General features: G+C 37.9%; 1 protein-coding gene across 1 annotated transcript in view; it reads left to right on the top strand.

Annotated features, from left to right (window-relative positions):
• LOC114364482 (hemicentin-1) overlaps positions 1 to 15,980 on the top strand; it is an 82,595-nt gene that overhangs the window by 57,206 nt on the left and 9,409 nt on the right. The window contains exons 2-5 of the mRNA XM_028320652.1: positions 3,517 to 3,614; positions 4,041 to 4,215; positions 13,333 to 13,447; positions 14,021 to 14,100. Of these exons, the coding sequence (XP_028176453.1) occupies positions 3,548 to 3,614; positions 4,041 to 4,215; positions 13,333 to 13,447; positions 14,021 to 14,100 (437 nt within the window). The 5' untranslated portion in view covers positions 3,517 to 3,547. The remainder of the gene's footprint in view (positions 1 to 3,516; positions 3,615 to 4,040; positions 4,216 to 13,332; positions 13,448 to 14,020; positions 14,101 to 15,980) is intronic.

Below are 15,980 nucleotides of genomic sequence, written 5' to 3'. Positions count from 1 at the left end.
TCTTTATAGTTACGGTCAAAGTTAGGTGGTGCAACTCAGCCTAAATATGAAAGATTCAGAGTTTGGTTCTGCAACAGGCAGTTTTTTTTTCTATGAAAAATCTAGCTAGATCAATATCTCATTTTTTTGCAGAAAATAATTTCCAGTAGTTACAAAGATTAGGTTACCTTATCTCAATCATCATAAATCAAGACCAAACGCTTCGCAGTAGAAAGATCGCAGTTTACCTATGGCAGTAATTTTTTACCCAAGTGTTTTTAATCAATTTTCTCATTTATTTTCGCTGTTTAGAACTAGCGAAAGAAATAAAAAATGATGATAACAGTTTATACTTAAGTTGCGAAGCTTTTGATTATCGTCTTCAAACTTGAAACTACGTGCGATATATTGCCTTCTCCACTATCCTTAAGACTCACTCTAGCCAACTAAGTTTCATGAACCTGGTTAGGACCCAAGTGAATTTTGTCAAACGCCACCGCACCGCTCGTAAAGTTTAACCTTTCATTAACTCCGTGAAGGGGCAGAGCCTAAATTCGCAATTTCAACGAAAGCGAACGCTCTAAGGGTTAATATAGACCCAACAAACGAATTTAACTCGGCGATGCGTATCTTTGAAACATTTAATTTGTTTACATTTTATTTTAGTAGCGTCATATTTCTGATGATTTTACAACCAGTAGCAAACAAAATTGTGTACTTTAATTTCAAAGACAACTTTACAATACGAATTTTCGAAGCTTTGAGTCCCAAATGGCTCACGAAATTACATAATCGTATACAAATTCCTTTACGATTTTAAATCAGTGATCAAAATATTAATAATTTTGACTGAGGTAAAAACAAAATTGACCTTTGTTTTAGAAGAACATTTTATTTTACTCTCTCTCTCTCATTTTAGCAAATTATTCAATTTTGTGGATTGTTTCTATTAAATTTCATCTTAGGCTGAGTTGCACCATCTTACTTTAATTTTGACAAACGTCAAAAATCTGTCTAATTCCATACAAAAAGCACTAAAAAAAATAAGGTGGTGCAACTCAGGCTGAGCAAAGTCTTCAAAAAACACATGCCAATATACCTACCTAAATTTCTTTTTCTATCGTAAATTTCCCTTTCAGGTCCCTCGTTAGATGTTAACTAGCAGTTCAAAGTGAAACATTGATTACAAGAACTGTGTGGAATGTACAATGGGTACAGTTTTGCCGCATGTAAGGCAAATTAAATGTCGACACAGTCGTTTGCCTTATATTGTACCTTTTGCTTCAATTTTTGCTACGTGCTAGTGGTGCTAAAATCCAATATAGGTAGTAGATACTGGTTTTTCACACGGGTCTGTCTGTGTAAATTGTCTTCAGGAGTCGAATAAAATGGAAAATTATACAGTGTCTGATGGAATAGTAAAGATTACACAGGGTGGCGGGGCACATAGCTCATAGAGCTAAATAGCCGCTGGGGCAGGAAAGTTCTTGAGTAGTGACCACGGGCCGGAAGACGTAGCGTGGGCAGGCCTCCCACTAGGTGGACCGACGATCTGGTGAAGGTCGCGGGAGGTGCTTGGATGCGAGCGGCGCAGAACCGGTCTTTGTGGAAATCCTTGGGGGAGGCCTTTGTCCAGCAGTGGACGTCTTTCGGCTGAAACAAAGGAACAAAGGAACGAACAGGGTGTTTGTAATTGGTTTACACAAACTCGTAGGGTGTGTAATGTCATTTTGAGAATACAAATTCTTTTGACCATGATTTGATCTTGATTTAGCTGTATCTTTTACGTTTTTTTTTTTTTTCAAATTTTCCAAAATCTGGTCTAATTCTTTTTATGCATAACAAGGCAGGTATTTGACCACTATCGCACCTGATGTTAAGTGGGATGCAGTCTACAATGGTACATAATATCTGCCCTGTACTGCTTCAATATTATTTTCCCCGTGTATTTTCAACAGATTTTTTGGTTGGTATAAATACATAATTATTTAATATTATTTGACCTAATAAAAGAGAATTAGTATAATTCTTAATCCATGTGTGTCATGGCTATGGTAACTCCTAGCACCAACACTTTCCCCTAAATTAACTAAATCAGACTACCTAGAAAAATATAGGCAATATTAGCATTACTAATTACACCATGAATATTCCTAGAACGGTCTACGAAGGTTCCATCTATTATAACGATTATAATCGTGTAATAAAACTCTAGAAGGTAAATTTCTCCTATTTTGAATAAAAAAATGAGTTGATAGCTTCGGTCGTGTTAGTTTTCGGTTTATAATAATAATACATCACAATATTTTTTTTACAATTATTTTAACTCCATTGCTAGAAGATCAAAGCAGTATCCCAAGGGCGTCGTAAGGCGATTGAAAATAAAATTTGGAGAATGGCAATTTCAAAGAGTCCCGTTTTGGGAAGATTATGCTCAGAAAAGCAAGCACATTCATGTTGGTAAAATTTTTTCTGATAATTTGTTGCTAGTTACTACTGCTTACTATACTACTAAGTTAGTGGTACTACTACAACTGGTATGGTAAGTACCTAGTTTTCAGTCAGATGAGGGAGTTAATTAGCGTCCATAATGTGGCTATCTGGCAGATATTCCTACTGATAAGTAGTGGAAACAAAGGGTTCGCCAAAGATTTACTAAGTTTCCAAATTCTTTCTTCAAGGAAGAAGAAAATTGTTTAAGTAATTTCCAAAAGTATTAATAATTCGTTAGAAATCAACCCATCAAACAATGTTTTCTGATCTCTAAATACTTCCTTTGATAAAGTTATTCAAGATCTCTTCTTTGAAGAATTACCAAATAATTTTAGCGTTCATTGAGATCAAAATATTGAATCTGCAGCTTCTAAATAATTTGTAAACAATATCTAAGTTTTGTTGAAATGGGTTTATTTTTGACGTTAATGACTTTAAGATCTTACTTTGATTGACCTTTCAAGACGCAATAAAGGTATCTTTGTTATTATTTTATAAAGCACTTATTTAAATAATGAAACTTCTGACAGCAGAGTACTTGACTGCTTACATTAAAGTATTTTTGGTTTATTTTTCTGACAGTTTGGTAAGACTAAAAAGGTCAAGAAGTTTCCAAAATTTCGTTTTTATTTGCTTGTAGTTTCTTTAGGTTTGGTATTATATTGATAGCTCCTGCATCTCAGAGGATAAAAAGTGATAATCAGGCCAAAGGTCGAAACGAGTTTCACCCGGAATCCTTAACCACAGAGGAACTGGCTATCTTACCTCTGATGAAACACAAAATACACACTGAGTTTCTCGCGCTGCTTGTTCTCAGCACTGGCCCATTTATTGTTCTGAAGCGGTGGTAGGGTTAATACTGGAACGTGTACTAAGTGCTTTTTAAAAGCCTATAAAAAAGTTTTCACAAATAGGTGAAAAATCTAAATCGATCTACATGGAAAACATTGGGGGAGGCCTATGTTCAGCAGTGGACGTCCTATGACTGAAATGATGATGATGAAGATGATGAAAAAAATCTAATAATGTTTTTCTTTGTTCCAGATAACCTGCTCAGCGGGTAGGATGCGGCGGCATGCACCGCATCGTGCTACTAATGGCGGTGCTTGCCAAGGCTGTCTCGCCACAGACCAGCGCCATAGGTGAAAATCTAGTTTCTTCATCATCATCATCATCACCATTATCATCGTTATTGTCATGATCTCTATTATCATTTACAACGCACAAAAAGCTCCAGCTCATTGATGTACGGGTTCAGTTCCTGCACGGTAATATTATCACGCCGTAGTATATTCGCATTAGATGAGCTCATTTGCTAAATTATTATTTGATCTTGTTTCTCTAAAAGTTGACACTGACTTCGTTCGTTTCAGCCAAATGACGTACACTGCTGGACAAAGGCTTCCCCAAGATTTTCCACAATGAACGCTCTTGCGCTTACCGCATCCAAGCTCTTCCCGCGACCTTTACCAGATCGTCAATCCACCTAGTAGGAGGCCTGCCCACGCTACGTCTTCCAGCCCGTCACTCCATTAGCCGAATTTAAAGCCTAAATTCTTGCTCCACAGTTCCAAGCACTGAACCAAGCATCTCCACCACCATGGCGCCCCCACCGACGGTGTTCCGCAACCCTCGGCCTGTCACGGGGAAGCCCCGGCGACCGAGGCCCGGGAAGGCTGACTCGCCCATGCTGAACTACATATTCGACTCGTACGCGACGAGCAACAAGCATTTTCATGACAAGTATGTACAAAAATGCTTTTCTACTAACATACCATTTCCGTGACTTCCCTAGAAGTTTTAGACAGGCCCAATTTAATGAAATTCGACTATTACGCAACAAGAAACCAGAATTTTCAGGACAAGTAAGAAACGGTTTGTTTTTTGACCACCAGTGTTATTTTCTTACAATCATCATGAAAGCATTGAAACAAGCGTCTTCATGACTATGGCGCCCTCATTGACGGCTTTTTCGGAACCCTCGGCTCGCTACGGGGAAGTCCCGAAGCCCAAGACCTTGGAAAGCCGACTTGCTCACTTAACCATGAGCGTAATATTCGACTCGTACGCATCAAGGAACAAGAATTTTCACGACAAGTAGGCAAATATCTCTTGGCATCTTTTGGAACAATACTGACTCGCCCAAACACAGAATGAATTTCCATGACAATTATTTTGTCCCCACTGATGGTTTTCAGAAACTCTCGGCCTGCTAAACTTCGTTTAGGTACTTTTTCAGCTGAAAATGTGTATGGTGAAGCCGTCCTCAGCTGAAAAATATACCTATAATAAAATTTTTGTACAAGTTATACCCATAAAGTTAATAATAATATACCTACCTAGCGAAAAGAATATTAACTTTATGGTTTTACCATAACACCACAGGGCTTCAAATTTTATGCATTCAAGTGAGCAAAGGCAACAAAAATAAAAGCTATTTTCTGTAGAAAACATTTTAATTTAAAATAAACCAGTCCTTTAAAACTTGGTCCGATGAAAGTTTTAGAAAACAAACATTATTGAACCGCTCTGATACTATCAAGAGCTATTATTAAAATGAATGGCTATATTTTATTTAAATTCTCGCTTTTAAATATACCGTGTTTTTGATTATAATGTAATACGATTTTATCGCAGTTAATTGCAGCGTGATAACATCTTGTTTCAACCATTTTTCTGTTTACATAATAAAGTTGGAGTCAGTAAGTTTACTTCAACAGGTAAACAATCGTCTTTTTGATTCCTCTAAAAGAATGTTAGACTTAGGGACTACACATCAAACAAAGAACGGGCAGCAGCGCTCTCTGAAAAACATCAATCTTTTAAACTGCGATCTCCAACCTGCCTGCCAAGCGTGGGGATTATTGCAAACCCTCCACACTATTAGTAGAGGAGGCTCATAGTCCAGCAGTGGACTGTAAAGGGATGATGATGATGATGAAAAGAATGTAAACGAATTGGCATTGTGATTGGTCACCATATAAAAATATGTTTATTATGTAGTTTCGGAAGTATTATTGTTCCTTTGGTGTCTTTTTTTATTGATGGCAATTAATCCTTCTCTGTGGGAGAGGTTTATTTCTGCCAATGTCGAGTGATTATTTTGATAAAGTTAACCAATAGAACATGGATGTTTTACTTCTATCGTTTTTTGTATTGCTTTATTTCAATTGTATCATTCTATTTTTGGTACCAAATAAATATTTTTTCTTTCTTTCTTTTATTGTGGATTCCGTGGAGACAACCCGTAAGCAGGTTTCAAGACGCCATCGGGTCCACCAAAACAGATTGTTAATACGAGACTTTCGGTATAAAGTTACCTACTGAATACACTTTTACTGTAATAATATCAGTTACCGCCTATTTCGAATAACACCTCAATCAAGATAAGGAAAGGGCGCAATTTTGGATTTTTTCCTTCATACCGTTTCTTTGTTCTTATCCCATGTCGTTAACTACAAACATTACTTTTATAACCACTATACTCGTAGCTAACGATTTTTCCCTTAAACTGTGAAGAAAATTAACCGTAAAAATTCTGAATGGTATCTTTAGGCGTCTTAAATACAGCCCAAGGTGAACAGATAACAAAATTAACCAATATTCATTCAGTTGTGTTTTTATTTTTTTAACAGTGGCTAAACTTAAAAAAAGACTCATTTCGTCATTTGGATCTTGATTTTGACCACTACTAGATACTTTTTAATCTGTATTTTAGGTACAGTCAGTCAAATAATGTGAACCCAATAGGTGCCTCAATCAATGTGCTTACTTTGACTGGTTACATTAATATGAAATATTGAACATCAGAATGATCATTTTGGCTATCTTAGACGCTTCGATCTATCTGACGCTGACGCCGCTCTAAGGCAAGGTATCCACCAAATCCCACGGAGAATATTAGATTTCATTCAGATTGAATAAAATTGACAGAATGAAATCTGATTGGTTATTCAAAACATTTCTCCGATCCGCTACCTACGCCTTGGTGGAAACCGGGCCTAGCACGTTCTCTTTCATGTGTAGAACGTTTATATACTATCTATCTATCTATCTATAGCAGCCTTTGGGTTCGCCTTCGAACATAGGCCTCCTCTTCAACCCTCCATCGACTTCTGTCCCTGGCCACACGCATCCAGTTCACTGCAGCCTGTTGCCGGATGTCGTCTCTCCACCGTTTAGGCGGTCTTCCCCTGCCGCGGGTGTTGTTGCGGGGTCTCCATTCCAGGGTCTTTCTGTGCAATGTGCCCTGCCCATCTCTATTTACGGCTCTCAATCACTTCTTCCACGTCACTAACCCCCGTCTTTTCTCTGATCCACTCGTTCCTTTTATGGCCAAGCATCTGTCTTTGAATGAACGTTTATGTACACAGAATCAAAACTTGGACTCACGTAGCAACAGAAAACTGGACTGTACTGGCTGATCTTCTTACTCTATGAGTTTAGTGACTATAAAGTTGATGGTTGCATCAAAATACCTTATCGCGATAATTTGGTTCGGTTACGGCACAACTTCATTACTAAAAGACATTTGGCCGAGATTAATCAACTGATATGAAGGTAACAGGTAATCTTTATGTTCAAGTAATGCTTGTACGAGTATACTGCAAATGATGCGTTGAGGTAACAGTATGATACTAAGGGCCCTCGCCCACGGCGACTTTTTGTAGCGATGCAGTCGCGCTGCTGTAGCGTGTTAGTAGCGCGTTGGCATCACTTCTGTAGTGCAAATGCGACTAATGCGCGTTAGTAGCGATGCTGTCGCGCGTTTCATAAACGCTGTGGGCGTGGGCTCTAAGCTGGGCCCCGATTACGCTAATTTTTAACGTCTCCAATACAGACACGCTTCTTCGATTCTGCGATATGATTGGTCAAAACAGCTGAAGTCAACTGTTTTGACCAATTCGTGACTGAACATTTTATAGAATTGGTAGGTAAGTCTCCGTATCTGATGAAGTAGATTACTGTGGGTTCTTCATAAAATCGTCACGTTGATCTACTTTAATATGTTACGTCACAGAATAAGTAATAGTACAGGTACAGAATGATTACTCCGCACGACGATTTAAATAAATGCGAGTCTTGCTGCGACGCGATACAGTGGAATTCAGCTCGCACAGCACTACGTACCTACAATTTTATTCACCTACAAGTTTTGTCTCTTTCTATCGCGTGCCTCTGAACTCTTCTTACGCTGTTAGGGTTGCTGTCTAGTGAAAAAATAATTAATCTACTTATTTGTAATGAGGTACGTATGTAGGTAAGTAAAAATAACATTTCAAATATACCTAATTAGGATTAAAAAAACTTGTTCTATTACAATGTCTTCATTCATACCTACCTATTTTAACATAAGACAGATAAATTAAACATACTATTACAGAAAAATAAAGAATCCTATACTATCCCAAGAATTTTATTATTGATTACCTACATGGCCAACATACCTTTCAGCATCTTTGGGAAGCGAAAAAAAAAGATAAATCCGGTAATTTCTCTTCGAATTTAAACACCCGAACGCCGCACAATATTTCTCTCTCTTTATGTCCATTTTTAAATAATACTTCGATCATAGAATTATAATCATACTAAAACGCAAGCCAGCGTCCTGACGGGCGAGCGCGTGACACTCGACTGATATAATACCCGCCGGCGGGGCGCTTCGCTGTAGGTAATTATCGGATGTACCGCGCGGAGTGAGCCAGGCCTGGTTACGTGCATAACGTTGTAGGACGCGCATAAAAACGTTCAGCTAACGTTTTTCAACATCACTAAGGCTCAGTTGCACCACCTAACTTTAACCGTTATTTTGACGATAACCGGTATTTTTTGTATGGCGTTTGACATATTTTTGACGTCTGTTAATGTTAAAGTAAGATGGTGCAACCCAGTCTAAGTTAAATTGAGAAATTGATTGCCCTAGACATTTTATACAACGTCATCATAACACTAGATAATTTTAGAGCCAAAATATAATCGGATAAATATTTTTACACACACATTGTGAGTTCTGACGTGGTAGATAAGTTGGTAACCACAGCACCAAATAATTTGGTCAATTATTGGCCGTCGTTGTTATATTTTTAACATCGTTACTGACATAAAAAATAAACAAAGTTATCGTAGTATCATAGCTATCTACTAGTAATTAAGTCAAGGTTAAACAGGTCATAACTAGAACCTAACGAGGGGTTATTAAATAAGCCAATGAATTATTAATTTTCAAGTCGTAAAGGCTTCCAAACTAGGCAGTTAATAGACCCTTAAATTGCCTTAATTTCACGGGCCAAGAGCGGGTGCGGCCAAAATAATTATCCGAAGTGATTATTACTGCCTATCTAATAACCTGTAGTGTTATAATTTGATAGTATATTATTATAAATTTTCCTGTTGGTATTAATATAATATTAAATGTGTTTTTGGTGCTACGAGCAGGTGAGTTGTTAATTGATAACTATACAACATTAGGATAAATTATACGTTTTATAGGGCCCTCGCCCACGGTGACTATTTCGACAGCATCGCTACTAACGCGCGTTAGTCGCATTTGCAACGCACTACAGAAGTGATGCCAACGCGCTACTCGCTACTCGCCGTGGACGAGGACCCAAGACATTACACATGCGCCCGTATTCACAAATGATGCTCGCTAAGTGAAACAGCAAATCGAACGTACAGTGTTGAATAGGGCTTTGTGATTGGTTCGTGTGTCACGTCACCTTGTACGTCACGCACAGTGTGACGTAACGAACGACGACGTAATGTTTGTGAAAACGAGCGATAGCTATTATCTCTTAGTGGGTACCTACTTACTTAAAATGAGATTTTAATGCAGAAAGTTTCTAATAGTATTCCAGTGTTGACTTACTTGGTAATGTCTACTGCATTACAATTCATTTTGACCGAAAAACTTCTGAAAATATCACGTGCCTTACATAATTCGTTTTAAAGAAGCTGTTTGTCCTCCCTGAAAAGTTTTACAGTTTGCATAACGATGTATCTAGGACGATGTTAAATTAATTTGTAAATCCAAAAGCTGGATTAAACTAAGCAGAAATTGTGTAGCATTATTACGTCGCAACTCGCAAAACAAACGAATTGGCCCCAGGTTTATTACATTATTACATTACAAAAAACCGCTTTCCTAAAAAAGTCATTTTTGAAGACACCTCTGTCAGGGACCAAATTAATAATATTAATTCAGCTTACACTGTGTTTCAGTGTAATATTGGAGAGTTAATTTGTACTCGTGGCACGTCCACAAAAATGGATCCACTTTGAATAAAACACCCTGTAGGGTCACATTTTTCTTTGTGAAAAAACGAGAGACTCGGAGTTCCGTAGAAAATTAACGACAATGAGAGGGATTGGGTATTGTCTAAGGGCATTTTCAGATTTGTTTCTTTCGGAGCTTTGTGGCAGACGCTCTTGTGCGAGTTTGGAAGTACAATAAATAAGCTTAAAATATAGAAAAATGTGCACTAAAATTTACCAAGGTTCGTAGCGTCTAACTATGTATGTATAGTAAGTAATAAGGGAATTAGGGCACGTGTAAGGTCATATTCCAAAATTCTCAATATTGTCAATGCTATAATAGTAGAGAACCAATTAAACTTTTCCCGTAAATCGCTTATTATATACGAATCACTTACCAAGTCATACGCATTTTTGAGAAGGTTCCATTTAATTTAAACCTACACTGAAAAAAATGTTTGGTTACTGCTTACACAACAAAAGTGACAACCGAACTAAGTGTTAACTATAACCAAACTAAGTCGTGCTCACTACCGAATTATTTGTTTAATTTACACAACATTTTGTTCCTCATAACCAAAGTGTTCGGTGGTCACTTTTGTTGTGTAAACAGTAACCAAAAATTATTTTCAGTGTTGGTAGAAGTTCGTTCGTTTCAGCCAAATAAAGTCCACAGCAGGCCTTCCCCAAGGATTTCTATGATGACCGGTCCTGCGCTGCCCGCATCCAGGTTCTTGCTTCCAGAAGTACTTAACTGTACTTACTATAATAGTTTGGGAATATGTGAAAAATTTAAAATATTAAATATAGCTCTTAGCATTTACAATATGCGATTAAACAAATTGTGACTTTAAGAGGACTTCATAGGATTCAAAATAATTTCAGACAAAAATGTAGGTATCTATAATATAAAAATGAATCGCAAAATGTGTTGGTAAGCGCATAACTCAACAACGCCTGGACCAATTTTACCAATTCTTTTTTAAAATGTTTGTTGAAGTCCAAGGATGGTTTTTACAGCGAGAAAAGTTTGAATAATTTCCGGGTAAACCCTAAAAAACTCGAAACTTCACCCCTAAGGATAAAACGGGGTCCACGCGTACGAAGTCGCGGGCGGCCGCTAGTTTCTAATATATTTCGGTAACAAAGGAACCCCAAAAACCCGTAACTTATGTACGCGATGTTCTAAACGAGTTCTATAAAAGGGACAAGGATCATAACTTTATATCAGATCATGTATGCCACTTTGTCTTTGGTTTCATTCTGAATGTTCGCAACGTGAAATATCTTTCAATGTAGCTTTAGAGGTCCCTATATTTTTTTATGTCAAGATGTCCTTTAAAAAACTTTTGTCCAGAGCTTCGCACGAGCAAATTTCGATCGAATGACGTCCACTGCTGGACAAAGGCCTCCTCTAAGGTTTTCCACAATGAAAGGTCCTGCGCTGCCCGCATCCAGGCTCTTCCCGCGACCTTCACCAGATCGTCGGTCCACCTAGTAGGAAGCCTGCCCACGCTACATAGGGCATAGCCCGCTCCATCGCCCTTTGGGTGACTTTGAGCCTTCTTACGAGGACCATAGTAAGCGACGCGACCACGTTTCAGAACCTAATATTTAATTTTTGTAAAAACTGTTAAATTTCGATCGGAACAAAAATAATTTATTGCGCACTTGTCCTCTTTCAAGAATCGCGGTAAAAACTATGCTTTGTTTTTACCCGACTACGCTAGAAGGAGGGTTATGTTTTTCAAGGAGTCTTATACTATCTCTATACCATCATTTAAATCATGGCACCATAGTGGTTTAGTTGTATAAGCATGAAATGGAATAGATAAAGTAAAAGATGAGAATTACTTTCGAATTTATAACATTAGTGTAAATGTCGCATAGATTGTTGTTTTAAAGAAATAAAATCACACTCTCAAAGAAGTTAAGTACTAAAATAAGGCATGTAGCATAAAAATACGTTCTTATTTTCTGCCAAAATGTGCTTCACTTTGGATAACTTTCGAAAAGTCTTTGACACGTCTTAATACGCTTTCGCTGTTATTTTCGAAGTTTTTTAATTAAATTAATCGACCAAGACTCGTTAACGCGAACATTGGCACCGCACGTATATTGTACAGTCTAGAACATTATTAGACTATACATTTTTGATGTAAAATAACACCTATTACAACTACATAGAAGCCACAGTGTTTAACCCTGATAATTATGCTGTATTCTGTATATTGTACATTCGACTATGCCAGACTAAATGTTTCAAGCAAAATTGCACTTTATATAAAGACCTATAGGTGTTTGTCGAAGCGCACTCATTTTGAGGCGCACCAAGTGACTTGACTGAAACTTGACTTTTGCCCGTTTTCACCATATATCCCTAATGTTTAAGTGACCCCTCCCTATAAAAACAAAATTCCTGTTATGTTATGTTATGTAGGGGTCACTTAAAAATAGGGATTGATGGTGAAAATGGGCGTTAATGTTCTATGTCCCCTAGATGGGACAGAGGGCGTCTACAAAAGGCGTCCACAACAGTCCTTCATCGCATTCGGTCTTGAATTACGCGTTTCGTCTCGCTCCAAGTCTTGCCGATTTTCTTCGCCTTTCATTGGACCCGCAACCAAATTAATCAGAAGAACATAGGAGGAGAACAAAGTTCTCAGGTATAGCTTTATTTAGTAAGCATAGGGGCGCTTCGAGGTATACCTCCTTAATAACCGCGACATAAGTTACCACAATGTAGAACTTGTTTTGTTGTCTGTACTTGGCCTGATAATTGTGCCGGTTCTGCAAAAGTAAGGCTTCATACAGAAGGCGTAATAATTCTAAAACTGTGGTTATGTATGTGGAAATGTCGGTTTGAATGTCCCGAAAAGTTTTAATTAGAATTGGTATTAACTTTAACTTCGTTACTTACTAACATAAGTAACACTTTTCGTAATATAAATAATAATAGAAGATCTTTGTACAACTTTAGTTACAGGAAACAAAAGAATAACTTGGATACTTATATTTCTTGGGTTTGTATTAAGGAGAAATAAAGTCTTTGTTATAACTTGGTTCTAATAAATACTATAATAATATTATGTGGTATGGAACGTGGGTGTTAACATATTCATTTGTTCGAACTTATTATTACTAGGTATATTTTGTTTCTAAACTTTTAATAAGAGTAAACTGATGTATATTTATTGTGAGCTGAATATTTTCTAGGTAAACGTAAACGGTTTGGTTTTATGTTAGTCGTATTTGTTTAACATTCATTTTGAGATCATCATCATTTTTTTTTTCAGCCACAGGACTGCTCTACTGCTGAACATAGGCCTCCCCCAATAGTTCCTATATTGGCAGATTGTAAGAGGCATCCAGCGCGTTCCTGCACCTTTATGAGGTCGTCGGTCCACCTTGTAGGTGGGCCGGTAGGTTTGTGGCCCCCACTTGAGAACCTTGCTGCCCCATCGATCGCCAGTTCTGCGTACTATGTGCCCTTTCCATTTCTCCTTAAAAATACTAATTCGTCAGGCTTTTCCATTTTCAGTATACCTTTCACAAATAGAGCCAAAACTGCAACGAAACAAAACTACAAGAAGTAATTTTTCGCAGGTTCAAGCCACCTTCGTTCGAGGATGGGAAGGCATCGGATGACACCCTCGTCAACGCTGACACAGGCTCAACGGTCATCTTTGACTGCCGAGTCACTTCCCTAAGGGATAAAACTGTAAGTACTCAAAAAGGGACTATTCTCACCTCTCGTTCCCACCGTTGCAACTCCTGTATAGCCAGGATCTACAGCTTTACCGCCAATAAAACTCCAACCAGAGACGGCCATGTTTGTACCAGGGGAAAGTTAAATGTCGTTGGACCCGCAACGAAACTAATCAGAAGAACATAGGAAGAATTTGAAATTAAGCGAAAACACAGTGCATCAGGCTCTCTTTATTATCGCCTTTATCACAACTGAATAAAATGCTACAATGTTTAGCTAGCTTGTCTTCAAAGCCGACACAGGTATCTTTGACTGCAGAGTCACCTCTCTAAGGGATAAAACTGTAAATACTTTTCGTCATCGTTTCTGCCAAATAACGTCCACTGCTGGACAAAGGTTTCCCCCAAGGATTTTCACAGTGACCGGTCCTGCGCTGCTCGTAACTTCCCGCAAGCTTCACCAGTTCTTGGGTCCATCTAGTGGGAGGCCTGCCCACGTAACGTCATCCTTTTTTATCGAGAACTTTACTACCCAATGGTCATCAGCTCTATAAGTACAAAAATCTAATAATAGTGTACTTTTCAGGTATCGTGGATAAGAGTATCAGAAGACGAGAATTTGGAGCTACTAACGGTAGATCTGGACACACATACTGCAGATTATAGGTTCGTACCTTGATTGTACTTCAAACTCACACTACACTTATTTAATTAGTTTCAGTAGTACAAGGTAGACTTTGATCATAAGTGGCAGCTTTGTGATTTTGCTTTGAGCTATACCTATTCTAATGCTCGTTTTCACCATCAATCCCTAATTTTTAAGTGACCCCTATGGTAACACATAACAGGAATTTGGTTTTCATAGGGGTCACTTAAAAATTAGGGATTGATGGTGAAAACGGGCATAATTGTCTCGCTAACTAAGCCCATAAAAATAACGCTAGCTAATTTCAAATTTGACAAACTCACACATTAAAAAACTTACCTACACAAACAGGACAGTCCATCCTAGTTAGTCTTTACTCCAGTGCTACAAAATAAATATTTGTCACTGCTGAGAAGAAGTACTTACGAGCACATCATTATTTAGGGTGGATTTGACCAAACTAGAGTAAATATTAATCTCAGAATAAATCGTCAGTTTTGACATATTTCCTATTCTGAAACTGTCAATGTGCCACAATACCAGGAGTTGTTCTCGGATAAAAGTTTCGTCGAATCGGGCCTTAATGATTAAACTTAACCCTGTGACTGCCACTGTCCTGTGCAAAACTATTGTCCCTGCACCTTTTCCGGTTCGCACTCGAGATAATACGTCACCATAAATTTTCACTTAAATCGGATTCACCTGTGCCGGTTTTTACCGGACCCGTATAAACCGGCAGAGATTCATGGCTCGTGTGAAGGGGCTTTTACTTTTAGTTTTTCGTGAATAATAAAATGTTATTTACGGCGAGGGTAGTTGATAGTTATGAGGCTTTAAGTTAAGCGGTGATGTATCACTTGGAAGTACATTTTGCCGCAATTTAAGGTGTTTTTACCGAGTTTCCCGCATTAAATGCCGTAATTTTACCGTTAACTGAATTGAGTTTTTTATTTTGCCGTTACTTAGGGTGAGTTGTACCACATAACTTTGACCGTAACTATAACGATAACCAGTGTTTTTATATGGAGTTTGACAGATTTTTGACGTTTTTCAAAGTTAAAGTAAGATGGTGCAACCCAGCCTTACAAAAGTTACAACATGTAAGCAACTGAAGCAAATAAGTTCTTGAAAGTTAAACTAAAAACCTTTTGAAAAGATAGCACTGCTATATTAAAATGTTTTTTTCTTATTTTTGTTACTCAGAGACCTTAATTCAGAAAAAAGTTAATGTTCATTTTTGCCTTCAATCCTTTTACTTAATACTGCTGTTAAATATAGTGAGCTGAATACAATCAGATTATTTCCGTCGGTGATGTGGTTAACCAAATAACTATTGATTTTTTTTAAATTACCCAGTTATTGAAGGGAAACTATTCAGTCAGCATTCATATAATTTGCTAAATGAATAACTATAAAAAATGTCCGATTTTTGATTTGTTTTTGCGCACATAAATTTTTATCATTTCACAAAACAACAATTTAAGGCAGAAAACTAAACACTGAGCACTATATCATTCAGACTATTTCCCTTTCATTATCGTCATCATCATCATCAGGTCATTTAGTCATTGCAAGAGCACAACTCTTGATGTAGAATGTAGAATGTAGCTTATACTCCTCACACTAGTCAGACGGGTTGGAGAGACTTACGATTACGAACGATTATTTTCGTAGTGCCTCCCCAACCCGTCTGGCCAACATGGGGAGTATAAGCCAAATCCTCCATTTACCTGTGGTGAAGGGAGTTCTGCTCCTGTAATGGAGACTAAACGTCATAGCAGACAGATCAACTCGGAAAGGGATCAACACCGTATTCCATTTCGCGAGCTGTCTTCGCCTTTCGCGCTGTCAACCGCGTGGCGAGGCGTTTACGTTACGGTGCGGATAAGACGTGTGCGTT

This window comes from Ostrinia furnacalis, unplaced genomic scaffold (genome assembly GCF_004193835.3).
Source record: "Ostrinia furnacalis isolate ACB-3 unplaced genomic scaffold, ASM419383v2 OfSCF7441, whole genome shotgun sequence".
Classification (NCBI taxonomy): domain Eukaryota; kingdom Metazoa; phylum Arthropoda; class Insecta; order Lepidoptera; family Crambidae; genus Ostrinia; species Ostrinia furnacalis.
The sequence above is the reverse complement of the archived record's forward strand: the minus strand, read 5'-3'. Positions and strand labels throughout refer to the sequence as shown.